Here is a 26,678-nt window from a genome sequence, read left to right as displayed (position 1 = left end):
CAACTACCTGCACTGCACAACAGCAAGCAGAGACTGTGCACAACAGCAAGAAGAGATCACACACCTTTGTCCATTCCTTAATGCTTCTGGGGATCAAACGCACATGTGCCCAGTCACAAGCCTATCCAATAATCCCTGTCTCCAAAATGCCACACAACTGTTAACAAAGGCGTACAATCAGATCACACGCACATCTCCAGGAAAGGGGGGGTCACTTTGCAAGGAAGGCAATTCACAGGATAGTAGGACACCATAACTGACAATAGGGGAATCCTACACCCCAAGCCTATAGTCTAGTTATCTACACCTTCATGTCCGCCCCGACTGACCTATCTTGACTTTTACACATTCTATTCAATGCAAACTACACTTAACCTGGGAAATGAAATGCCGGCTACTTTTACCCAAAACAACCCATAGAAGCAGGAAGAAGGTAAGCACAATGACACTGGCATAGTCAGAAACAACAACAAACAATTCCACATTTTAGAAATAGTCCACAAGTTCACAGGAAAGACCTGATGCAGTCAGATTTATTTTACCTTTTTATTTCTTTAGGGCCATTTTGTTGTAGTCATGCACAAACAGCCAGAAGAAAAGACACCTAGCAAGGGCTGCTCAAGAATAAACATTCGGTCATTACAAGATGGGAACGGTGCAAGTTCTGCTGATCAAAATCCCTCTGAGCCTAAAGAAAGGCAGCTGGTTTGTTGCATCAAAGTCCAAACCAATCGGGGACTCCACCTCGTCTGGGGTCACCTTTCTGCCTCTGCTTCTCACTCTCCATATATTTATCCTTGAAGTCATCAAAAGAGCGAGTTTCTGCATCTTGTTCTTTCTCTGGAAATAGGTTGGGAAACTGAAAGGTTTGTCCTTGGCCCTAAAGAGAAAACAAATGGTCAGAGAGACATTCCAGCCTTTCTGCAGTAGCTATGATGCATAAACTTATAATGGAAGACCACCCTGGAGTTTCAGCTAGTGCAAAATGGTACCTCTTACCTCCCAAGATCTCTTTCCACCCCTCTCCCCAAGATATACATATATCCCTCCCGCCCGCAAAAGCTAACTTTCAGCCTCTCCTCTTTTGTGTGCTAATTAAGACACTGACATCTTTTTTTACAGATGAGAGCTCGGGAGATGGACACCTCGTCAAAGACTTTGAACTAGCTCAGAGATGTTGTATGAGTCATACAGCAAAAGCAAGATGAGCAAAATAAGTGATTTTGTTAAAGTAACACCATCAGGGAAATATATGGTGGAGCAGGCATTCATTATGTTAACACTGAGGATATGGGTAGTGGTTATAGCTGTTTAGATCCCAGCTAAGGATAAGAGGGAACAGTCCTAGCAGTTGTTACTGTAGAGTGTAATGTGGGAATACGGAATAACAGATAGTAGAGGTCTGTTATCAACAGGAATAAAGACAATAGTGTAAAACAATTACAGAGGGAACAATCTGTCTAATACATCACTGATGAGATTAAAGTGATTACATCTGCATCAGTCATTCTGCCTAACAGAGAAGTCATTTTAGTGAAACATCATCATCAGATCTATGTCTCCCACTTGGAAAATAAATATTTGCTTCATCTCTGGTTTTTATCTAACAGCAGGAAACCATTATTCTGTGGAAATGTTCTATCCCATTAACATTATCTACTTACTTTTTAGTGGTGTTTGCACTAAGCACAACTTCATTAAACTCAACAATATCAGCCCTTCCATTCAGTATGGGACTTTGCATAATAGAACTCATAACCAATAGCTCATAACTCCAAAATTACTCTCCAAAATACTTACAAATCTTACCATAGATTAAATTCTTTGGCAGAATACTGCATATAGAAATCTCAACAACAGCATTTAATTGCTTCAGATGAAAATGTTTTTTTCAGATTAGCCATTCTTTACATTTGTGCAATAAATAAACAAGAGGCCCAGTTATTAAATGGTTCCACAACGGACATGAAAGGAGCCTTCCACCACATGGCTACCTACACTACATTTTGGGATCAGAAATGTGACATAATTAAACCCAAAAAACCCCATCACCATGCCCCTGACCCAGCTGAATGTGTGCTATGTTTCATTTAGCCATATACACTCAACCTGGTAATTTACAGGTGTGAAAGAATTTAAACCTCAAGCATACACTTTGGAAAGAAAAAAAACATGACTTATCCCAGTTGAGCTTATCCAGACTAGAATCTAGGAAATATCAACTCATAATAAGCAATGCTCCGGTTGTTTTTGTAGTGCATACTTCTTGGGGGTTTCCTAAGAGCCTGACCATACTACAAAAACAACAAGGGAGCTGCTGTGTACATTGCTCTGTCCTCGATTCTAGCCTGGATAAGATCAACTGGAACAAATCAAGGTTTTCCTTTCCATGGTGTACACTCTGGGGTTTCAACTCTTTTGTACCTTTAAATTACCAACAGGTATGCTTATAATAGCTGTGCTATGACAGTTAAAGCATAGTTCCACTCCAAGGCAGAGAAACTGGCCTCGCCAATGTCCTTGAGCAATCCCAAAGCTGTAGCCTACTGAAAATCTTCCTGCAGTAGGATCAGCAGCAAGCACCCTTGAGGCCAAGTGCTGCACAAGATTTTAGCACGCTAAAGCATTTGGGACAGAATTTGTTTATGTTACAAAAAAAATACTGTGTTTTAACTACACTGCAGGCGGTTCACTCAGCCCCGTGGTACCTATAGAACCGACAGGGCCAATTCTAAGGACTTGTCTGCACTGGAGACGAAGCCATTTTAGTTAAACAAGTCAAAAAACAATTCAGGCTAACATGGTAGGCATACCACCTACACTGAAAATTTGAGAACTATTTATATTGGTAACACTGTAGTAAGGGACTGTTCTTGTTATGCAGCACTTCCATTTTGGTATGCTTCCAGCACCAATGCACTTCCCTTATTGGGGAATGAAGGAAGGCTGTCCCTAAAGCATACTAACAACATCCATGGTAATTCATTAAGCATTGCAAAACAGTTATTATTTTAAAAAGAGGGGAAAGAAACAAAAAAAAAAAAAAAAAAAAAAAGATATGCACAGAGGCTGTAGCAAAACCAGACAAACCTTTCAGCTGTTTATCAAAGTGCTCACAGTTCCCATTTCAAGGCTGGTGAAAGTCAAATATTGAGCTGAAAATGTCAATCTGTATCTGGAGTCTTTTAATAAATCAAAATCAGCACAGACAAGTTGGCTCTTTCCAGCTCTTGTTTTCTGAAGAAATTCTGATTTGGCTGGCAGCCAGACACGATTCGAAACAGCCAAGACATTACACCCTGAGAACTGAAGGTTGATAAATCTTAAGTAACAATACTATGCAGTAATACTGCACTGTAAGACTCTGAAGTGATGAAAGCTGTATGAAAAATAGCTGTTGTGCATGCTCAGTAGCTAGTTTTCAGAAGAAGCCTGTATCTTGGGTATTTCAAAATTTCAAAAATACCAAAAAGCATCAACTTACATAAAGGACTGTGAGTCTCTCCAGGCATATTTACATTCAGTGCATCTTTCACATAATGCCAGAGGCTACTGAGGTTCATGTTCATATGCCACCTTCTCAAAAATGCCTACCAAAAGAACGTTATGCACTCCTTTATGCAGTGCTGCTTTTTCTTACACTTTTGCTTTGTAAAAGCTTTCCCTTCTATACAGCAAGCATTTGATAACAGTATGATAAATGCATCCTCAGAATGAAATCCTAACAAAAATAAAGCAAACAAATTTCTATCAAGTTCAACAGGGTTTTATCTGGTTTGCAAACTGCTAAAACATGAAATGCTGGCATATTCAACCAGAAAGCAAAATTTTGCCTTACTCCTATACTTGCATTTGTTCACTGTTTTACCTTTTGCAAGCCATTTAACTTTAAATACTGAATTACAGAAACTCACATAAGCTGAAATGGGTCTGAAAAGGCTAGGGCTTGGTCCTCCCTTAGAACTTCTGCCAGCACAACTACCTTAGTTAGAAGCATAGATAAAGAGGAAGAAAAGAATCCCTTTCTACCTGACACAGCTGTGCTAAATGAAAATCCTGTAAAAAAAACAGACTGGCAAAAAAAAAAATCATTTTGCTTGGATAATTGCACTGCCAGCAGAACTTTTTCACCAATGTGACGTGATACACTGACATTCTGGAGTTTGTCAGGATAAGCTCTACCATCACATGCTCTTATATCTAAGTGAGCCCTTATAATGTTAAAAAAAGAAGAAAACAAACAGAGCAAGTCAGAGAGGCAGTATTAAAACATCTGAAAAATAAAGGCAATGTGATGATTTTACACATTGCTGTTCTCAATTTAGGGTCTTCCCAGAGACCTGCCTTTTTCCTACAAATTCTAAAATTATGTACAAGTGAGATGTGTGGTCCAGTGTTTAGATTACAGAAATGGGAGCCATTAAACTTCTAGTCCTGTGCAACTCTAATCCTTGCTTCAGCATTACCCAAATGTAAAACTGATTTATATACAAGGTCTTATGAGGATTCATTTGTTAAATGCTAACATCCTTCAAGATAAAAAGTGACCTAAGCATCAAACATGTATTTTCCCCGTAGATTTCAGTAAGAAAGGCTGAAAACACACCTTGTTTGTAGAAGGAGTTATCTCACCCAGTGGTACAAATTGCCTCCATTCATTTTAATGAGAGGTTAAGTGACCATAATTAGGCCTATGAAGTCAAGTGCTAGCCTTTCCACTGCTGAGCCTCATGTCAGAAAATTGCTGGAAGGATTATCTAGCACAAACCCACTTATACTTCTGTGACCTTTGCGTCCCTCGAAAAGTTTAGGAATGGAAGGTCAGCACAGATATCATTATGTAGGAATGACGCAGCAAACACTGATCATGTAAACAACTCTGAGATCTTCTGATTATTTAGATAATTGAAGCACTTACTACTGTCCTTCAGAATTAGGAGAAAAGTGATGTTTATAGTATCGTTAACTAAAAAAATGTTGGACTCGAAACAGCACGGGATTTTATCCAGCGGTAGCAGCAAATGCAGCTAGAGTTTAATAATCCAGTGCATTTGAACAATTCTCCTACTACTGCAGTGGTAATATCTGATGTTAAAATGTATGGCAAAACAGCACGGAAAGCAACTTCAAAAACCCACACAGCAATGATACAGTGCACAGAGCATCCGAGTTTCCTATGAGTTCACTACATGTCAAAAGAGAACTGCTGTCACAACTGATGTTTAAATGGATTAATTACTACGAATGTACTGGACACTTTAAACAGGGTTTGAGGAGAAAGCATTTGCAAAAATGTTCCCACCAGTGCCATCATTCATGCAGCTAAATAGGTGTTAGTCCTAATGTTGACAAGGTCAGACTCCTTTTTACAGCCATCTCCATTAGATTTCTCAAAACAGGTTTAATTAAAAATAGGTCTGGATTCCAGAGGCTTGTCTACAGTTGTGCTCCCACGGGTGCTAACACCTGTTGAGCTAAACGAGTGAGAGCACTGAAGGAGGAGGAGGGGATGTTGCTGATTTTTTTCATTTCCCTGATGTTGATGCAACTGTAGTTTCCCACTGGCATTCTTTCTTCTTTTTTTTTTAATAACATTAGAATAATTATAACTGAGTAAGGAGAAGGGTTGCTGTATTATATTCATTTTATATACTCTGCAAAGATATACAGCTTTGCTTTTAATTAAAAAAATAAAACAGTGTAAAAAAGTAGGATTTGATACCCAGGGCTGTAAGTCTCTAACTTAAACCTTTCTCACCACATTCCAAAAGGGGAAAAAAGGCAGGCAGGCTCTGGAATGGCAAGATATTGTTGATCCACAGCCTTCTATGATTTGAGGTATTTTTTTAGTGTGAAAATATTATGCTTGGACAGATCATGTATTTGTCCAGTTACAGCCTGAGAATAAAGTAAACAGCTCTGAATCTCCAAGAAATAGTATTTGGAAGAGAAAGGACAACAATTCTTACATGTGGAACAGCTGTGGCATTAATCTGACACCTAAGGGTATGTTGACTATGACTTCATACATCTTCCACCTTTCAGACACTTGCAGTAAGTTAATGGATATGTACGTTGCACTGGGACACATAAGGTGATGTTTTATGAAGCAGAGAAGCGCAACTGGTCATGAGAATATACTCAATTTCATTCAGGTAATTCACACCACAGCTGCTACCAAGTCACGCTGGAAAGAGCAATACTTCCACCTAGTGGGCAATCGGAAGATCAACCCAAGACCTCCCAAAAACACATCCTTATTTGTCCAGTCATAAGCAGTTTTAACTTGAAACTGGATTAATGAGAGAAAACGCAGCTGGTAAAAATGGTGGGAAAGCCCAGCTACTCTGATTCACGGCAGATGCAAACTAATTCTCATGAAAATAAGGATTCTACAGTGGTTACCAAAGACTTTCCTAAATTAGGCAGATATTAACAATGGACTGCATGGGGCCTGTTACGGCCTGAATCACCCCATGAATGAGAATGAAGGCAAAACCTTCAGTTTCAGAAATGACACCGAGTTTCTGGCCTCACCCACTGTTTAAAGCTGGTGTGAACACAGAACTGGGAGCTCATTGTCTGAGACGCCAGAGCTAGTGATGAAAAGCAAAGAACAAAAGGAAAAAGAGAAAAAAGAAGGGAAAAAAAAGGACAGACAAACCTCAATGTTAAAGGAATTAACAGACAACAACAACAGAGAAAAACAGAGCAAAAAGACACATCAACAACAATAGAAAAAAGAGCGCAAAGAGACTAGGAATGAGGTGAGGGGAAAATGCACAGGCCAAGCATCACTGACAAGAGCTACACGGGCTTAGTAAGTGGCCAGGATTCCCTCAATTGGGATGAAGTACAACACCTAAAGGTGGTCCCCTGACCCCGTTCATAGGTCAGGCAGAAAACATGGCATTCTTTAAAAACTTACGATGATACTACAGTATAGGGCACTGCAGTAAGGGACATTTGCTGTCTCGTGTACCAAGAGTAGTCCTCAGCCACAGTACCACAGGGCTCTGTGCAGGCTAATTTGCCCAGCAGACAAAATGAGAGGCTGGAGGAATGACCGGAGTTACTGCTGTCCAACTGCCTCCAGTACCTAAGCTAGTTTGGGTAATTCTCCTCACCACCATGGAGCTGCCCTTAAGGTAATGGCAACTGCTCTAGGTTCAGAGGTTTGATGTGAAATAAATGCACAAAGGCACTGCCTTAAGTGAGCGACTGGCTCCACAGAACAGCAGCATTTTGCTTCCCACTCCTTCCCCCGAGTATCGATGGGTTGCAAATTACCTCCTTCTCAACTCAGCAGACAAAAGAAACAAGACTGCATTAAATACAGCGAAATAAAATTCGAAAACTGACCACAGTTCAGTAAAAATCCACGTCTGCTTCAATTTTGGGAAACGAATCTCTGAACACAAAGAAGTCACTAGCAGGAGGCCACGACAATGAAAAGTGCTTGCAATTACCTACTAAGGAACAACACTCAAAAAAAGCAACTTGTAAGACAGAAGATCACTCCTCACATTCAATTCCTCAGCTGCGTTCTTAATGAATTGTTCATACCTGATCTCTCACAGACAAAAACCTAACACACACAATCCAGGAGGGAGAATCTGCCCACCAAAGCAGAGACTCTTCCTTGAAAAAGGAATGTGTTTTTTAGCCACTGTAATGCAAAATCCTCACAGAGATGAGGTTGCCTTTAACTTCAGCACAGTAAATCAAGGTTAGTCCTCATCTAAATACAACTCTGTTACATTCTATTAACATTGTACTTGATAGTGTTCTTTTAAAGGTAAGGACTGTCTAGAAAAACACACTCTTCTCACGTTTTTTTGTACACTCCCCTTCCCAGAAGGGGCCTAGAAAAAAACTTCCAAGCACATTTAAACTTTGAAAAATTAAAAAAAAAAATCAGATTTCCCATTATCTGTGCCTCCTTAGGTTGACACCAAGTCCGTATGAAGTCTTATGCAGCCTTTAAGATCACACAGTGTTCCCTCCACACTGAATCCTTGTCCCAGGATGGAGTAACACTGAGGCTGTGTTGCCAACAGCAATTTTGAGCTTATGGTTTTACAACCATAAATAGCATTCCTTTAATGTAATTTTGGTATGTAAAGAGGTTTTCTGTCACTGGTTGCATTTCTTTTTTACATAGAGACAGGTAAGCCCAAGAGAAGTCTAAACTATAATATGCTCCTGTTATGAAAGAAATTCGTAAAAACATGAAGCTCCTTTTCCACTGGGCAACCAACATACGTTTCAGAACCCGGTTTAGCCACAAAGCATGCTTGTTAGACATGACTAAAAGCTCCCCAAGGAATATGCCTTAGTCTTCTCTGAAATCCAAAAAGCTTTAATAAGAAGTTCCTACCCTTACAATATATTCTTTCACTTACTGGACATTTCAGCAATCAACCACACAAGTCGTGAACCTTCCAGCACACAGAGTACAGGGTCAGCATGAAACTCACTGGCAAAGCAGCACCGTATGACATCAGTCCATAACTTACATACAGAACTCAAACAAATTCGGGACTTGAAAACTAACCATTTGTTTGAATTTGATTTTTAGACTGAGTCATTTAAATCTCTTCACACATTATGGAAAGTATTAAAGAAAATGTCATTATTAGAAGACTGGCAGAAATATTCAGCCAACCGGACAATTCAGCGAACATTAATTCTAGCTTGGATGGTTAACAGTGTCTTCCTCTTTCCACACACGCGTCCATGTTAACTCACCAGCTGTACATAGGCAACCTTGTAATCTGGCTTCTTCACTCTCTGATTCTTGTGATTCCTCTTGTTGTTTGCACCTGCAGAAATGAAGAGTCCCACCTTTTACTTCCCAGGACTTCCAAGTTCCCAAAGCAAGGCCAAGCTGAAGGGGTGACTTCACTAGTTCTGATTTATTGTTAAGAAGAATACTTTTTCTTCAGTAACAACACAGTATCACAATTACCAAAATGTACTGAAATTGGTACATAACTCTACTTGTTTGCAAGCAGGGAACCGAGGCATCACCAGACTCAGGCTTCTGACAGCCATTGTGCCTTCATGTCACACACAAAGTTTGCAAAGCACCAAGGAGATAAGTCTCCTGAGTAGGGGGCCAGTGGTGATAAACTGTCCTCCCAACATCAACAGCTTCAGGAAGACAAGGAGGAACTGATCACTTACCAGCTTCAAATTTTTCAATTTTTTATAACCCAGCTAATGAGCTGGATCTACTGTTTATACACCAGGGAATTACACTCCACAACCAAAAAAAACAAAGCACCTCAACCTTCTGCAAGTATGCTGGTCACAACTGAGTGGGAAGTTCAATTTATTCCCTGCATGTTAGGCAGAGATTAAAGCTCTCAAATTATCTGACATTCTAACCCCCTTTCCTCTTTTATCCCTGAACATATATATTCTACCATCACTTCCATTAGAGGTGGGGGACAAAACGGTTATAACAAGAAGCATGAATATTTTTCAGTGCTGTTTGGAACTGCATGTGTCTGGTATTTAAGACTTCATTTAATTCTATTTTTCACATAAACATATTACAGATGATCTGTCTGCTTTTTCTTTTTATATGTTCTGAGTTTTACAACCTTATTTGAAGCTTTTTCTTTCACTCTCCATTTTTCACTATTACAGCTCTTTTTTCCTACCCATTTTTTAAAATCATCCCTATTTTTACGATTAAAAACACATCAATCAATTCCTTTGCTAGAGTCACTGCATGAAAAAAGAAAAACCCAGCCATAAAAGATGTCGTAACCAACAAGTCAGTCTCCATTTCATTAATGCACTGCCTGGTGATCAAAAAGGTAAATAACATGAAAATTATATTCCTGACTTTGCACCGCATGCAAACTGCAGTCAGAGAAGAAAGCATCCATATGTAAAGGTGACCTTATATAAATTTAGCTTATTTCAGTAAGAGGTGGGTCCCTCTGCTCCAAGCCAGAGTTCAGCATAACTTAAACAAGCAATGTTTCTTCTTTTTCTCTTGGGTTGTGTTTGTGTTGCTTTTTTGTGTAGTATTGGCACAGGGGAGAAACACCATAAGCGGACGCATAGAAGTGTGTAGCAGAAACGTGGTAATGACAGGTAATTAAAAATTGAACGTTTGTCAAGATGTTCCACTGACGTTATCTACTGGTCTTATAGAGTATCTTTTTTACCCTACAAACTTTGCCTTTTGTTAGACCATAACACCTCCTTTGTGTGCATGCCTGGTAATCTCAACTTATGTATTTTTTAAAAAAGACTATGGCTGAAAATAAGTTTATTTACTAATTTTATTAAAACACATGAAGTTCCTTCTGAAGTGAGACACCCACTGGTCTTCAAGGAGAAATGGTACCAACTACAATAGAAGCTAGATAACTGGCAAGATGATAAGGCTTATTAAATTCAGATTTTTCTTTTAAAGACTAAACTCATGTCATAATCTAATCAAAGCATTCAATTATGAAGTGGTGCATATTCATTTGAAGGGACAAATAAACAGCTAAGCTGACAGATGTCACCAGCTAAGCACATGAACCCAAAGTTTGCTGAAATCTAATAGACCTGTTGAGAGGAAAAGCATATTCTAGCTGCACAGGGATGCTGTATTCATCCCTTTGGATTAATCAACAGCACTTACCATACTGTATCCTCGTCCTCACAGCAGCTACTGGCACATTGTATATTTTTTCAAGGTAATTCTTGATATCCACTTTTGTCATTCTAGGCAATGCAAAACCATTTTGGGAAAAGAAAGATGGAAAAGTATAAATATTTAAATAAAATAAAACAGAGCCAGAGTATTTATGGATGATGACTGGATGATACTCTGGAATAAATATGTCTTCTCCTTTTAACCAAGGTAGCTTTACTGCACAAAAGTTTAAATTCAACATAGATCACACACTGCTACATCAATTCATTATCCATAAACTGTATCTATGACAGATATTTTACTCTCTGTAGCCTCAACAGTCAAAACCCCAGATATATTCTGTTTTCAGCAAGAGAATCCTTTCTAATCTTCTGAACAGCATTTTCTGATCTTTTCAGGACCTGCCATAGGGTTGTTGGCTTTAGTGTGTGCAACCAGATCAGTCGGGATGAAAGCATCCCAACAAATACTTGGATATCACCTCATTGTTTCTAGATTGTTTTCACAAGCATAAGCAAATTCTTCTTAAGCCTGGGAAGGCTGAGCCCCACTAACACTCAGGAAGTGGTGCTTCCCGAGTGTTAGTTACTTAAGCTTGTACTTAGATTACTGCCCTCGCAGCCCTCTAAAAGGTCTTGATGCAGAAGCTCCTTCCGCCTCCAGCCCAAAGGGCTCTACCTGGCACCTCACCTTCCCCCCCTGAGCTAACCAGACAAGCTGCAGCCCAGAAACAGATGACAAGAGGCAGTGTGGCGGGACGTGTGGCACTGGGGAAGGAGGGATGGTGGTGCTCCAGAAGCGGCGGGGGCCCCTCGGCACCCTCGGGCGGTGGTGGGCCATTTCCGCGGAGGGCAGGCCCAGGCCCGCGATGGCTCCCGCTGCGGGGGGCTATGCCATGCCATGCCACGCCACGCCACGCCACGCCACGCCACGCCACGTCCCGTTCTCTCACGTACTCACTCCATGGAGACCCGGAACTGGACGGTGTCCTCGGGCTGCGGCACACCGGGCCGCACCGCCAGCATGAAGAAGTTGGGCCGGAAGATCCGCAGCTGCGGGCCGCCCAGCTGGAACAGCGGGTACCTGCGGGGAGACGATGCCACTGACTGACTGACCGGCACCCCCCCACACCCCCCGTACCCGAGCCCCCCCGGCCTGCCCCCCGCCACAGCCTGGTCCGACCCGGCCCGCTCACACGGCCCTCCTGGCGCCCGTCGCCATGGCGGTGGCCCGGCCCGGAAGCGGCGGGGCGGGAAGAGCGGCTCCCGGCGAGGCGGCGGCGGCGGCAGCTGTCGCCCCCTGCTGGCGCGGAGGAGCGCGGCGGGGGCCGTGAGGGCGTTGCCTGAGCGGCTGTGGGGGATGGCGGCGGGATCTGACCCCCTCAGCCTGTCCGCCACCCCCTCACCGCTGCCGCCACAATCACAGCCCGCCCCGAGTGGAGGGGACAGCCTTGGAGCCTTTGGGCAGGGGAGAGTTCCCCAGAGGAGCCGCAAAGCCAGGGGGCAGAAGGGAGTGTCTGCAAAATGGCGCCTCAGTGTGAATTTGCAGCCTTGGCTGCGTTTCGCTCTGTCTTTTCCTCATGGTTACAGGAGGGAGGTGATTCTCCACCTCTGCTCCGTGCTGGTGAGACCCCAGCAGGGGTGCTGCGTCCACCTCGGGGTCCCCAGCAGAAGACGGACTCGGGCCTGTTAGAGCGGGTCCAGAGAAGGGCCACGAAAATGGTGGTGGGGCTGGGAGTAAAGGCAGAGAGAGTTGGGGTTGTTCAGCCTGGGGAAGGAAAGGGTCCATGGAGACCTCATTCCTGCCTTTCAATACTTATAGGGGGCTTATAAGAAAGACAGAGAGAGACCTTTTAACAAGGCCCATCGTGACAGGACAAGGGGCAACAGCTTTACACTGAAGGAGGGTAGGTTCAGACTGGACGTAAGGAAGGAACTTTTTACGATGAGGGTATTGGGACACTGGATCAGGTTGCCCAGAGAAGCTGTGGATGCCCCATCCCTGGAAGCATTCAAGGTTAGGCTGGACAGGAGTTTGAGCAACCCGATCTCGTGAAAGCTGTCCCTGCCCACAGCAGGGGCTTTGGACTAGATGAACTTTGAAGGTCCCTTCCCACCTAAACCACTCGCATGAATCTAGGAGGCCGCAGCATGTGCTAAGAGAGAGAGCCAGAGTGGGAATGCGGGCACCAGAAACAGCCAGAAGTTTGGAAACGTGGGGGAGAACCACCATGCCTGGTGGGCTTGCCTCCAAGAGGGCATTTCAAGGTTGGCAAAGACAACAGGCCGTACAGAATAGCTCACATCCCAGATTTAGTAACAGCCATTTGTGTTTTGACATCTACGCGGAATTAACCAAGTAACTCACGCTTATTTAGTATTATATGTAGGTTATCTGCCTCAATAAACAACACTGTAATGCGATATTTGGATGAATCATTCTCTGTATTGTACTGTGACTTCTGTGCACTTAAGAAATACTGTGTGCTGAAAACTACCACTTCTATGGATTTCCTCCCTTGTTCCCAATTCATTTATTCCCTTCATTGCTCAAAATTTTAAGTCAATTTCAACTATATTTGGCATCCAGATTAGGAGCTCCCCCAGAACAGTCGGCTTTTGTTATCTGCCTGTATGGTGGCTGTAAAAGAGGTCACCGATCCGGGGTCTTTGTTGATGATACCGAGTCTCATTTCCAGGTGTAGAGCTCGATCAAATGATATTAAATAAGTATTTGGAACAACTCCCACATCCTTGCCAAATGGGATGCCATTAAATAAAGTATGAAAAACCATTCCAGAGAGCTGTCATTGGAGTAGGTACTGGTCGTGCTTTATTTACAAAATCCAGAGATTTGTACACAGCAATCTACAGGACAGCATAGGGCTGGTATCAGGAGGATAAAGGACACACTTAGCAGGAATTGAAGATGCCAGCAAGGAGTCACCCGAGTTTCACAGAGAACCTGCTTCCTTTTGACTGAGGAAGCCGCCAGACCCCTCCAGGAAGAAAAAGAAGAAAAGCAGCAGCAATAGCCAACCCAGGCTGATGTTGCGATTTTTGTTATTGTTGAGGCGTGGGAACACAAGTGGTTGGTGAAGGAGGAAAGAGGAGACCAGCAGGGCTTCGGCACACCGCTAAGGGCCATCCTGCCTGGTTCTTTACTTCCAGCGCCCGCCAACCTTGCCCTTGGCTCCTGCCTTCTTGCTGCTACAATGCAAAAGGAAAGGAAAACACGTCAGTGTGGTGGAAGCAGTGGGGTCCCGTGACCACTGCGCATTTCTGACTCTCAGATTAGGATCAAGCTGCTTTCATTTTTCCATATTGGGCACACCTGCCATAGACCACATCCTAAGAAAACTATTGTCGATACTGTAGAAAGAGATACCTCCTCAGGCTCTTAGTGGAAGGCCAGGATGTGCATGCCTGAAGGAGGTGGACCCTTCCAGATTCCTGCATTATCAGGACACAAGTCTAGGTGGTCTCAAAACTAAATTACAGGCCTATCTAGCCACAGTCTTGAAGTTTCCTGACTTCAAATCTGCTATGATCTGGATTTTAGGATTTAGAGCTGTTTCTGGTGAAAATTTGCTCATTATCAGGGACCTCTGGTTAAGTTCCCCAGATGGTCTAGTCATCTAGTTGTGGAGGCAAAAAGATGAGCAATAATTTAAATACAACTTAGAATGGCTTTGCTCTAGCAAAGGCAGAGTGGGTTCTGCCTTATATCACGAGAGCAAGAGCCTCCAAGACAGTGAAAACAACTGGTTAGGCCTCCCCTCGCATCATTATCCCCGTCTTGCTTGTGGTGTGTGCAGGAGCAGTCCAGCTACGCTCCCCACACAAAGCACCTGAGGCATGTTCTCTCCAAATAACATCTTCTTGCACACAGAAGGGCAATCCTGCATGCAAGCCACTTACCTTCTGACTGAGAAGCAGGCACGCCTGGAGTCAGAGAAGGGCCAGGCATGAAGTTAGTCGGGTTAGATTCTGCACCGGTTCCCGTGGGCAGTACCTTGGCGTTTGGGGCTTGGCACACCACCAAACCTTTCCATCTCACACACACGATGATGAGGCTGCTTCTTGAACCGAAGCACATGCAAACAGGGGGCAGCTCTTTGACATGGCAGAGCATGGGGTTGAGAGTCAAGCACAAGGTGGTGGGGTCTTGCTATCAACAGAGAGCCCTTCTTCAGGACCACTGGTTCCTCCAGGGAGCAGAAAAAAATGTGGACGACGCATCTGGGGAGATTTTTGTGTTGCTGCCCCATGGATTGGTTCAAGAGCACTAGCCATATTTATGGAAGGATGTAGCGCAGTGACACAGACATACACAGAGTGGATACTTTACCTTTTGACCAAGTTAGACTTGGTCTATTCGAAAAATTGACCTTTCACATGAGGGAGAGCAGAACATTTTCTGCTTATCTTAAATTCATCTCAGTGTTCCTTTTGCCAGCCTTTCCACAGGTTCAAAACCCAGTGTAGGAACTGCGTAGCTCCTCAAACGAAGGCAGAGCCCTTTTATCTCCATAAGCGCCTGTGATGTTTGATGTTATGCCTAACCTTTAGAGTGTGCTTAAGAAGACTTAATAAAGTCTGAAGCAAAAGGATCACTTGATCCTTGTATAACACATTAGCAGACATTCCTTTGGAATGATAAAGTCTAGCGTGGATAGAAATTTAAGTACACAGAAATCTCACGAGCTGAGGGCTTCTCAGTGCAATCTTTTCAAATGATGTCATGAGAGAGTATCATGCCTTTTGGGGGACCAAGCATGCAGTAATGGCACTGCGTGTTGTGGGTGGTGTGGTAGTGCCCCTCAGAAGAGCAGCAACACCCAGACAAACCATGGCATCCTTCTGCAGCTGCACATTCTACTGAGGTTTATCAGCCTACAGCTCTGCACAGAAAATACCATGGGAAGGTCAAGCCTTATGTTTGGTGTCTACAGACAACTGAACCCCCAGTGTTACATTCATCTGATAAGGCAGGGTGGCTTGGGGAAGTGGGAAGACAGTGTCTGGTCACTGCTGTCATCCAAAGATGTCACCAAAAACCACCAGTTCATTCCTGGCATGACTTTTCTAAGAAGATACAGAAGCACAGTGAAGATCAAATCCCACCACTTCAGTGTTCTCCTCCCTTGCTTCCCTGCAGTTCCTTATTTGTGTCGGTTAGTTTTCTACGTGCCCTAGGCACCAGGCTTCGTCTAGCCCTGGTCTCTCATAGGTTCACTGTAAACATCTAGAATAGTTTAAGATACAAGACTAAAAAAATCTAATGAAATAGAAGTCTTGTGAGGAAGGACAGCGGGAGAGAGATGATGAGTGAAAAGAACTTGCAACAGTAATCCCATGATGTTAGTCTTGTTACACACCATTCCTTATAATCTTAGCAACCACTTGTTTACCCTTTGTAAACAAGGGTTGTATTCCCTCAAGTATTCAGAGCACCTCAGTCAGGTGTTTGAAAACCCTAGCAATAAGCAGATGGAAATTTTGCAGATATGGTGTGAAGAAACATGATTTTTTCTTGTTAACTGTTATGTTCGCTTCAGTTTCCCCTTCATTTTCTCAATGTGAGGCAGGATGGGAGTTGCCCTTCCATCCCTAGCCTCATTTCATTGCAACAAGAAAATGTCGGTGTTGAGGCTGAAGCAACTATTTTGAACACTGAGAAGATATCCCCAAGCCAGGAGCTGGGAAGGGGATACAGGTACTTACTGCTTCTGAGCCTGATCGATCCGGTTCCTGAGGGTGACAATCTGCAAACAACATACATGACCAGGGTTTTTAGAGATAAAAAAACCTTGTTCCCTCACAGAGAGGGGAGTTTTACCTGCTGAAGTGCTGGAAGCAGGTGCCTCTGGTAGGGATTAATACTTCCTTTGAAATAAAAGCTCACCCTTGCATGAAGGAGAGAAATGTTGCTCCTTGGCAATACATCTGCAAGCCCATTTCATATGTCAAGGGAAATAAGATCTAGAATATAACCTTTATTAGAAGAGTTCCTATGTATACAAATTAATCTCCTCTGAACTTGCATGTCAAACTGCAGGCAAGTGAACCGGAATGAAGGTCACCCTGGCCAGCTGGAAAGCTCTTGCACGGTCCCATCCACCTGTATGTGTCAAACCTCACCTTCTCACTCTTCCCCTACTCCAACACATTCAGAAGTGTGTAAGCTCAAAGAGCTTCGGTGAACTTTGGATGGGGACCTCAAGAGTGGAACATGGATCATACATTCTGCTGGAGTACCTTTGTTGGTTGGGAGAGCAGGAGGTGAGGGGCTTGCAGCAGTTACCACCTTCCCAGCCACTCATCTAATAAGAGAAGATAACTTTTAAAGGGGCTGAAGAAGAAAATATTCAAGGAGAGCTTGAGCAACCACAAAGGAAAAGGTTGGAGTTGGGGCTCTGAACACCTTCCCAAGCTCTGTTGATATCTGCAGGCCATTAGAGAGTCTGTCCTACAAGACAGAGCATCTCTTTGTTTAGCCATAGGTAAACTACATATGTCAACCTGACACATGGGAAATCAAACACCTACCTTGCACAGGATGAGCACTTTATGGACTGACTTATCACCTCAGTCCTAACCCCTAGCTCTGGTGTTGCTACTGAAATCCTGGAACTCTTCCAGGTCAGGTACTGGAAAAGGCCACAGGAACTAGGGTGTGATAGAGAGCCCTCTTTTGTCCCTTCACCTTCTCATTTGTAACCAAGTCAAGGTTCTACCTACTTTTCCTGTGGTGGAAAAATGCACTTGCCAAGACATATGTTTTGCTTCTGCTTTTGGTGTAATTCAAAGTTCTCCACTGTGTCTGCAGGTCCAAGAACTGATCACACAACATTTTAATATTTTAAGTGGCACGTGACATTCCCCACATGCGAAACAAGAAAAAGAAGTTATACATTCACGCTGGCCCAACAACGGGGATTTCCTGGGTTGCGTCTTTCCATGGCAAACAGAATAAGAGACTGAAACATTAGCAGGAACAGGACAACACAAGGAAGGAGAGATCAGCAGATCAGCTGCCTTTGTACTTACTCATGGAAGTTTTAATATCTGCAGCAGCGGTTTAAATTATTTTTTGCAACTGAGTATTTTTCCGAAGTGTGGAGGAGAACCAGCTGTCTTCATTTGACCCAATGACTTAAGACTTACCTTCACTGATAACCTTGTGATAGTGACTGTAACACTCACTCTCCAACGAAGCACCAAAGAGCAACAGACACTAGAGCTAAAGAACAGCTCCACTCCTGTGTGTCTCAGTTCCTTCCTTTGTCTCTCCCTTGTATCCTTGCTTGTGTCTCCTTCATTTCCGTTGCTGTTTTCACTTACCTTTCTCCTCATGTTTTTTCCTGCTATAATCTTCCCTTTTTCCTTCAACTTTTCACATCTCAATTGTGCATTTTCCTTCTATTTTGCTCATTCTTTATACTTTCTCTCCTTGCTTTTCATCAGCAGCCACCCATCTTTTTTTTATGCAGAGGTTTTACGCAGAGGTTACCGTAGCATGTACATCTCCCCTGGTGCTGCCTTAATTCCTGTTCTTCCACACCCAGCTGACCTGTTATCATTAAGCCAGCCCTCCAATATTTTGGATCTGGATAAGCATGTGGCCACAAGGTGGAGAATCTTTCCAAGCTCTTACACATGCATCCCTAAACTTCTGCATGTATCCCAGATGCATCAGGATGACTCACCCACACAACGTAATACCAGAGGTTTGGATAGGGAATTATTTTAGAGATCATCTGAGAGCATTGCGTGCTCTGTTCTTTAACCACATCCCAGTTGGACCCTGACTCTTCCTAAATTACTGCTTCATCTCTTTTCAAAGAATGGAAGGGGAGAGAAAAAGGAAGTGAAGGGAGAGACACAAGATCCAGTTTTCTCTTTTCTCTCTGCACCGGCAGCCAAGTGCCAGTTTCTGTCCTGGCACTCTGACCATGCGTCAGGCTCATGCATTTCATAGCCTTTGCTGCTGCTGTTACACAGGCAAGTTCATTGTACTTACAACTTGGAAAGCTCCTGCAGCCTGCAACGCATTGTTAAAATCTAAGAGAGATTGAGATAGTTACATTGGTGTTGCTCATTCCATGCCAGCATGTATCTGTGTGATTGGGAATTAAAAAGAGAGCGAGACGGAGAGAGATCCAGTAGGATTTCTCAGCCACTGAAACCTGACCTAGGTGAGTGCAGCCCTGTCCTGTGACTGTGAAGGAAACATCCATTTTCTGTTACCATATGACACTTCAATCAGATGCTCTTGTCTGGAGACAGTTTTCAGTGACTCCAGAGAGCTCAGTCCACAGGGAATCTGTCTGGGATGGGAATAAAACTTATAACGTTCAAGTGTGAAATCAAAGATGGGTTTAAAAGTATTACTTTGCAATGAAGATGAGTGAATTGAGTTACTGATTTTTCAGGCCACAGTTACCCATAGATATACAAGAATGAACAAGATGAGTTTGGGAAGAGGGTGGAGAGTCCTTTTTCTATTGGAATTGCCTTTCCATGGGGCACTTAAAACCTTGAGAGTGGTCTATTCAATTTCAGCGTAAAACGTGAAATCCAGTCCAAGTATGTACATAAGGGGAATGCAGTTCCAAGTGTCTTGCAGCTTAAATATTGCAAAAGGGCATTGGAGGCCCAAGTGATGTCACTGCATGGCTTTTGCCACAGAGATTTTTACATTTTGGACCCAGTGCCATTAGCAAAATGGCTGCGTAACTCACCTCATATTTTTTCCTCTTGATCTGCTCTGTAAAGTCATACTTTTCAGTCTCCAGTTGGTATAACCAGTCCCACAGTTCCTTAGCCTTGTCCCTATGTGTTTTTGGGGAAAGGAAGATGGGAGAAACAAATCACATCATATATTTTCTACCATTTTCACATCACTAGTAAAGAGGCTTTTTACGTTTTGTTTAATGCAGTTCACGCATCTTCCTGCAAACCCTCTCCATCCTCTGAAAGCTGCTCACCATTTTCAAGGTCGCATTTTCTCACCACCTCACCCGAGAACCTTTAGACTTGTAGTCTTGCACATGTCACACACTAACATATTTCCTACAGATTTAATTTTCCCCCTAACTCTTAATGAAAGAAAAGAGTCCTGGGGAATCAGACAAGAAGGAGGGAGGACTCTGAATGCCACCCAGATGAGCAGAGTAGCTGCCATTGCACAATCTCATCTGTTTCAGGGCTGAGGTGAGCTAAGTTCATCTTTCAATCATGTGTAAACTCCAGCTTGTGGAGTCCAGACTATCATCTGATGACTGCTCTGCACCAGAGCACTCAGCTCCCAAGCCTCCAGCTTCTGTGGAGACCTATACTTATACCTTAGCAGCTCAACTCACCCCTGGGAATGTTGCAGATACCAAACTGTAGGGTTGTTCAACTCATCTCAGAGCTGGGTTTAAAGTTTCTACCCAGTGCCATAAACAACTAATCCTAATTAGCAAGAGAGGCTCATAGAGCTATGCCAGAAGCACGGCTAGGTGGCTACCAAACCATTTCAACAATTCCCCATATCCCCATTTCCTCTCTATTCTCCAGATCAAGGAAGGGCACAACTTAACATTGTCTCGTGATGAATTTCAAGGGAGGCCCTCTCCTCTACCTCACTTTTTCACTAGAGAAGACTCCGGGACAGTAAGACCAAATTTCAGTGGATTACATTCAGTAAATTAGGATAGGTATGTCACCTCAGCTTGTCTTCATTAAGGTGGTCGATGTTCAAGGGCTTGCGCCTCTCTGCCAGGACCTTCTTCTTTGTCTCTCTAGCTGTTTGCTTCTTCCCTCTCTTCTGATCAGCCTATTTTCAGAACATCAATTAATGTCAGATTGCAGACATTTAGACTGAATGAAATTATTTCGTCTACAGCATGTAAGACAAGTTGCTAGGGATTGGAAGAAGGAAAGGCGAGCTGTTTTCTCAACTTGTAATAATGACTGTTACAAGTCAACCCCATGGTTTAATGCTTCCATATTTCTTCCACCAATCCATGCATTTTACCTTAGCCAGATAGCTGCTGTATGTGGCACCCATGGAGGACAGAGCCTTCTTCTTCTTGAGATCATCCTCAGCCTTTCTCTTGGCATCTTCTTCCTCTCTCCTTGCCTTTTCCTCCTGTGGAGTGTGACACACAGAAGTAAGTTACTCCAGGGGAGACTCACAGCTTCCCCAGCAGCCAGTGTCACTGCAGGGAATGTGATCAGGTAAGCACGTTGATGAGAACTGGCAACTCCTGTTTCCAGCCCTTGCTTTAAGAGGGTGGTCATTTTTTCTCTGGACTGAGACAGGCAGAACCTATAGTTTTTTTCTCTCTGTAGAGATCTCTTCCAATTTGATGCTGAGACAAGGAGAGAGACGCAAAGACACTTACCGCAAGCCTTGCCTGACGCTCCTTCTCCTTCTCAGCCCGGATTCTTTGTTGCTCTGCTCTTTCAGCTCTGCGCTTCTCCTGCAAGAACCAGTAGCAGAGGCATTGAGTCATCATTGTGGCTTTATCTACCTCCAGTATTATGCCCCACCACCGAGAGCTTTGGTTTGTGGAGAGTGAGCCACCCACTCCCTTGCCAGAACATGGAGAAGCGTCACACATGCAATTCCTAGATGTAAAACAAGAGGCTGAGAGAAGGAACAGATGTGGGAAGAAGCTATTTGGTGGTGACTTGAGCAGTCCCTTCTGTGCATAGCAATACAGCTTTCTGCTAAACTCTGACAGTGGACTGATAGATTCAGCTTCTCATCTACAGCGGATCTCCCAATCTAGTATAGGGAAATGTCAGCACAAGGACTCACAATCCTCTCCTTGAGGGCAACCAGCTCTTCCTCTTCCTTTCTTCTAGCTTCAAAGTGGCTGTCAATCAAGGCCTGCAGTTCAATCAGGTCTTTGTTCTGCCTTTTCTTTTGGATGTCCTAGAAAAGCAGGAAAATGCATTAAGCCAGACCATAGTGCTCTAGGAACATGCCCTGGACATTGCCAGCACCCTTCCTACACAGAGAAACAAAAGCAGAAAGTGTTTGCAGATATCCATGGAAATCTATGGGATTAGCTTAAGTGGCTGTTGATGCAGGTCAGAGACAGTTGGAGACTCATTCAGGTGACAGTCAGGGGCCCAGAAGGAAACAGAACCCAAAACTCCCATTCCCCTGCACCATATTTTATCCCTGGCTTTGCTTAGCTGCCTCCTCTTCACTTTGGGATGTGAATCTTATCTAGAAAACGGTCCTGCATTTTTGGGCAAAGCAGATATTTCTGTGGAGATTTTCAAGACCAGAGTTTCTTCATTTTTCTATCAACTTTCTAGGAAAGTATTTGGATCTCTGTTTATTATTAAAATTCTGTTGTCATCTTAGGTAGTGTTTCTCAGTAACAGATAAGTATAGGCCTGCTTTATTTCAACCTGCAACTTTCAAACCATTTACAGCAATGGGACAGGGGATCTGAGAGCTCCTAAAACACTTACTTTCTCCTTTCTTCATATATTGGCTTCAAGGATTCAAGGAGAAAAAAAAGAAACACATGAATTGATATTTTAGTTTAGTCCCATGAGCAATAATGTATCCAGAGAGTTTCAGGGAGCAGTGAGTAGCCTTTCACTGAAAAGAGGCAGCAAAGCATCCATACTTTTGTCCTTGACTTTATCCTCAGCGGTACCCAATACAGGAGGAGTTATGTGGGTTTGCACACATGCGTATGGCTCAGGTAGAGACAGACACACACAGTCAGTCTCAGGAATACTTACATCAAAATCTACCTTCTCACCCTCCGGTATTTTAGGAGCAGTCAGTCTGCAAAGAGTCAAAAAAAAAAAAGAAAAAAAAAAAAAAAAAAAAAGGATTTTCATCTTAAAGAGCAGGCAGCTTTTTAAATATCACATCCTGACCTGCCCTGCCCTCGGGAATGATACTGACAAGGAGAAATATTGATGGAGATACAGAGGGGTGAAACAGCAAGTCAATGGAAAACTACTCCAGAATAGCACTAAGGAACTTTGTCCTTTGTGGAAGGTCACGCAGGGCAGGGAGTTACCCTTAAAAACCCTTCTCATTCCCAAAGCCTAAGGTCATTCCCTACCACACAGAAAGACATTGGCCTACGAGGCTGTCGGCGCAGAGCTGCATGCTCCTTTCTGGGCAGCTGGTAGAGTGGGAAGGAAAGGCGCTGAGTCCCAGAGCCAGAAGGTCCGTAGGAAACCTCAGTTAAGCTCAAGTCAGCCCAGCCCAACTTTTGCCGTCCTTCCTGCTGTCAGCGATCCTGGATGGGTGGGTAGTTTCCCAGCTATGACCTCTCACAAAGGATTTAGTGTTGAGCCGCCTATATCTTGGGGTACTGTGAGATGACTGTATCTTGGACACAAGTTCACAAGTCCTTTGACTCTATCAGGAACTGGTCTTAAAACCCTGGCCAGTAACTACTGCTAAGGCATCCTCTGGCAGAAGCAGACATCCTGGAAAGGCATGCAGGACAGCTGGGTGTTGCACAAGGGATAAAGGCTTCTAGTGACCTTTTGCCTAATAGACAATCTAAAGGCTTCTGCTAGATCAGAAGAATGATCCCAGGGTTTTGATCCCCTGCCCCTCGTACTTACTTTATTCTGGGCTTCTCCTCTGAATTTGGAAGTATGGAGCAAAATAGGAAGGGAAAAAGAGGGAGAACAGTTAGAACAACAGAGATCATGCCAGCTGCCAGTTAAAGTAAAAGGAGGGAAGGGAAATTTAATCCTAGGGGAAACATCCCAGAGCAACTGGTTAAATCTCAAGCACTTCCAAAAGAAATACACACACTCACACACAAGTTTTCCTAGGAGTGAATTTGTTTTTACCCTTGAAACAGAATTTGGCAGAAAAGAATCAAGAGACTGTATAAAAGTCCCAAATGTAGTATCTGGAAGGCAAGGATTTCATGTAAATGCTAAATTATTTTTCTCAAACCATCATGGCCAAAGCTCTAAGGAGGGCAGCTGGGCTGGAGGGTAGAAGAAAATGTTGCCTTTTTCAATCAGCACTTCTTTCTCTAAAGTTAAGTTGAATTCACAGTCATTTAACGGTAACTAGGCTTTGCCGGTTTTGCTCATATGCCTCACATGAACGCGAGGAGGGAAAAAGCTTCATAACATATTTTCTCCAGGTTCATTGACTCACAAGGTAGTTTAGAGCGCATGCCCCTGAGATACTTTGGTGCCATGGGGAAGATAAGAATAAGCTTCTTCTGCACTGTGTGGTGCTCCTCAAACCCAGCTTGGACAGGCCATCCTCTCTTAGCGAGCATCCTCTCCTGCTGAGGTACATGCAAAATTCCCATGAGTGTTAATGGGAATGATCTTTGCATCTCCAGGAGAGGCATAATGCCCTGATAGGCAGGCTAAACCATCACAGAGACTGTCAGCTTGGGCCCCCTGGCAGTCAGAAGTGTTCCCCTACAAGAAGTGACCTTTCCCTGGCTCTCAGAAACGTGCTGTCTTATGAGTTACTTGGTTAACATTTGTGCTTGTGATCAATTCCCCTCCCTGCTACGCTTTTTAAACTTCAGTTATTAACTCCAGTGTAATGCCAGTAAGTTCAGCACTGTTATTCTCACAAACAGAAGTAAATCAAACCTATGTGTTTTTTCTGGCCCGGTCTCACAGGGACCCAGGTTGACTTTCATAACCACATGCTACGTTTGATCTTTCAGGGATGCTGCTGGATACTGCAGTACAAGACTCTCCCTGTGTTGCTTCGGTGGGAGGAACTGAGGTAAAAAGCTCACAGCCTACTGAATCTGGTAAAAACAACCAGCTTTGTAATGTAAAAGTAAAAACAGCCTCCCTTAAGATTGGGTGCATGAGCCCTGCTATCCATATCATGATAGAGAAATCATATTATATTTCTTCAAATGCTTATTTGCGTCCAGCTGTTTTGGGACTGATGGAGGAAATTGGGAATAGCAAATGAAACAAAGTAGGGTAAAATAAAATGAAACATTATCAGAGGAAGAAAATAGCAAAAACTGATACTGGATAATATTTAGTGGAGACATCAGTTGTAAGGATGTTGGATAATAAAAAATGAGGAAGTGGCTGGAAATGGGTTATTGAGATAATTAAGAGAAAAGACGTGAGCAATCAGAAACCAATCTTTCCTTTCTCTCACACTTTTCCCTACCAATTTCAGTAATGAAATTTGGGGGGAGGGATAGACTTTTCTCATTTACTGCAAGAACGCTGCCTACCAAAACGTATCTCAGTTGAGGCCTCGAGATGCTACAGCAATGCTAATAAAATAAACAGCATGTAATTATAAAAGTGTTTTAGAGCACTTGAATAAAGGAAGCCACAAATCGCTCCTGAAGAAAAATACCATTAGCCAAGAGGGTACTTCTGTATTTCTCTAGTTATTTTTCAAGTTGTTTTGCTTTTCAAATAGCCAGTGAGCTTCTTAACACATTAGGTAAATTGTTGTGTTGTGGGTTTTTTTTATCTGGAGAGAGAAAAAGTAATCATGATTAACCAGTCTATCAGGGATTTTATTCACTCAGGATTGCCTTCCCTTGTGACATACCCAGATAATTTTCAGAAACATTCCCGTTTAGCTTAAAGCTGCCAGTTAGTAACATTTCATGGAGGGGGGGAGAAAAAGTAGCCAGGAAGTGACTGGTTTTGTTTGTTAACCTTGGTTGCCAGAATCGATGCCTGTCTGTCAACGACTGTGTGAGTTTGGTTTCAGCTGCCACCAAATCAGCACTTTAAACTTCATTAAACCAACAAACAATTGTAAAAATAAAAAGAAAAAATAAGGTTAGTTGTTCTTGAAATAGGAGATTGTAATTAGAAGATTTAAAGGTACCTCCAGAAAACCAGAAAAGGGGATAACAAAGAAATAGGAGCCTTTATTAAAAAACAAACTAAATAAATAAATCTGTCTTTTGCAGTGCATGACCCAGCATGGTCCATACTGTATGCACCAAAAGCAGTCCAGGGATGTGATTTATTTTGAAATGCCCCTTCTTTCAAGACACCAAGTCAAGGAACTGGGCCAAAATTTTTTGACAAGCAGGAATTGGTATAGCAAATTCCTGTTCCTGTGGTGGATTTTGACTGACATTCTGGTCATTCTGCCCATGAACCATGGGGCTGTGATGAAATCCCCACATACAACCCTGCCAAAAGAAGGCAAGAGCTACTGGAAATCCAAATTCACTGCCCTGGTGATTAGAGAGTCTCTGAGTTTCTGGTTTCCAAAAGGGTTAGTGCAGGAAGAGTGCACACCATAAACACAGCCCCGCTTTCTCCTGCCCAATCTATGAGATATTGACAGTTCTCCACATTCTTTGAATCCATCTGAACTGCCTTTACTTCATTCAGAAATCCCTAAACACCCTCCCTTAATCCCGCTTCTCGGAAGCAACATCTCTAACTCAAAATGTGTCCTTGAGAAACAAAAATCAATATGCTATTAAAAATAAAAGGAAAGAGAGTGAAAAAGAAGGAGAGAAAGGGGCTCAGAGAGGTCCTCAGGGTATTTCCCTAAATAAAAAAAAAGCCTGAAAAGTGAGTAAGAAAATTAAAACAAACGAACAAAAAAAAAAATCTACGAAAACAAAACAAAACAAAACAAAGAAACACTGAAAATGCAGAGTGGTTTCAAGTGGCACTGGGCCTTGTCTTTGGAAACAGCTGGCCAGGTGTTCTAGGGGTTGAATCAGTGAGAACACAACCAAGCTACTTCAAAGGCCTGTAAAAGTCCATGAGAGTCTTTCTATACATTTAAACTGGTTTTGAATTTGGCCCAGGGGCCTTAAGTTACTTTGCCTTTATACAAGAGCAAAACTGACCCTGCATACATTTAGATTTGGTCCTTTTACACGAGTCTTGTCCCCATGCATGTGCTCAAGCACCCACGCAATCAAGTATTATGAACACACTATCTTAAGCTGATGGCCTGCCCCTCTAGTATGAATAAATCTATTCACATGCTTGATGTTTAGCACAATTTTAAGTGCATAGATGGA

General features: G+C 43.0%; 2 protein-coding genes across 5 annotated transcripts in view; both read right to left on the bottom strand.

Moving 5' to 3' along the window:
* Positions 1-522: 522 nt before the first annotated feature.
* On the bottom strand, positions 523-11,980 carry MRPL23 (mitochondrial ribosomal protein L23). Of its 2 annotated transcripts, none has more exons than XM_074585702.1 (5): positions 11,865-11,980; positions 11,630-11,752; positions 10,655-10,737; positions 8,752-8,825; positions 523-880 (listed from the first exon to the last, which is right to left on the bottom strand). In XM_074585702.1, exons 1-5 carry the CDS (start codon positions 11,888-11,890, stop codon positions 716-718), a joined length of 471 nt encoding a protein of 156 aa, XP_074441803.1. In that variant the 5' UTR covers positions 11,891-11,980; the 3' UTR covers positions 523-715. The 2 variants fall into 2 exon arrangements, with proteins under 2 accessions (XP_074441803.1, XP_074441804.1); XM_074585703.1 differs by having other exon boundaries at positions 11,626-11,752; positions 11,865-11,909.
* Positions 11,981-13,478: 1,498 nt separating this feature from the next.
* The window catches only part of TNNT3 (troponin T3, fast skeletal type), a 32,945-nt gene continuing 19,745 nt past the window's right edge, over positions 13,479-26,678 (bottom strand). For all 3 annotated transcript variants that reach the window (XM_074585697.1, XM_074585698.1, XM_074585699.1), the window contains 9 exons: positions 23,278-23,296; positions 22,432-22,477; positions 21,485-21,601; positions 21,066-21,143; positions 20,696-20,809; positions 20,385-20,494; positions 19,416-19,506; positions 18,695-18,735; positions 13,479-13,878 (listed from right to left, as the gene is read on the bottom strand). In XM_074585697.1, the coding sequence (XP_074441798.1) occupies positions 13,830-13,878; positions 18,695-18,735; positions 19,416-19,506; positions 20,385-20,494; positions 20,696-20,809; positions 21,066-21,143; positions 21,485-21,601; positions 22,432-22,477; positions 23,278-23,296 (665 nt within the window). In that variant the 3' untranslated portion in view covers positions 13,479-13,829. The remainder of the gene's footprint in view (positions 13,879-18,694; positions 18,736-19,415; positions 19,507-20,384; positions 20,495-20,695; positions 20,810-21,065; positions 21,144-21,484; positions 21,602-22,431; positions 22,478-23,277; positions 23,297-26,678) is intronic.

This window comes from Larus michahellis, chromosome 4, assembly GCF_964199755.1.
Source record: "Larus michahellis chromosome 4, bLarMic1.1, whole genome shotgun sequence".
Lineage (NCBI taxonomy): Eukaryota > Metazoa > Chordata > Aves > Charadriiformes > Laridae > Larus > Larus michahellis.
The sequence above is the reverse complement of the archived record's forward strand: the minus strand, read 5'-3'. Positions and strand labels throughout refer to the sequence as shown.

Bases quoted from the DNA above. Each gene is read 5' to 3' on its own strand.
- MRPL23 (XM_074585702.1), bottom strand. From the start codon at position 11,890: ATGGCGACGGGCGCCAGGAGGGCCGT. The intron at 8,826-10,654 runs GTAAGTGCTGTT...TCATTTCTGCAG, and splicing joins GAGGACGAGGATACAGTATG to GTGCAAACAACAAGAGGAAT. The intron at 881-8,751 runs GTGAGTTAACAT...TTTTCTCTTTAG, and splicing joins AGGTTGCCTATGTACAGCTG to GGCCAAGGACAAACCTTTCA.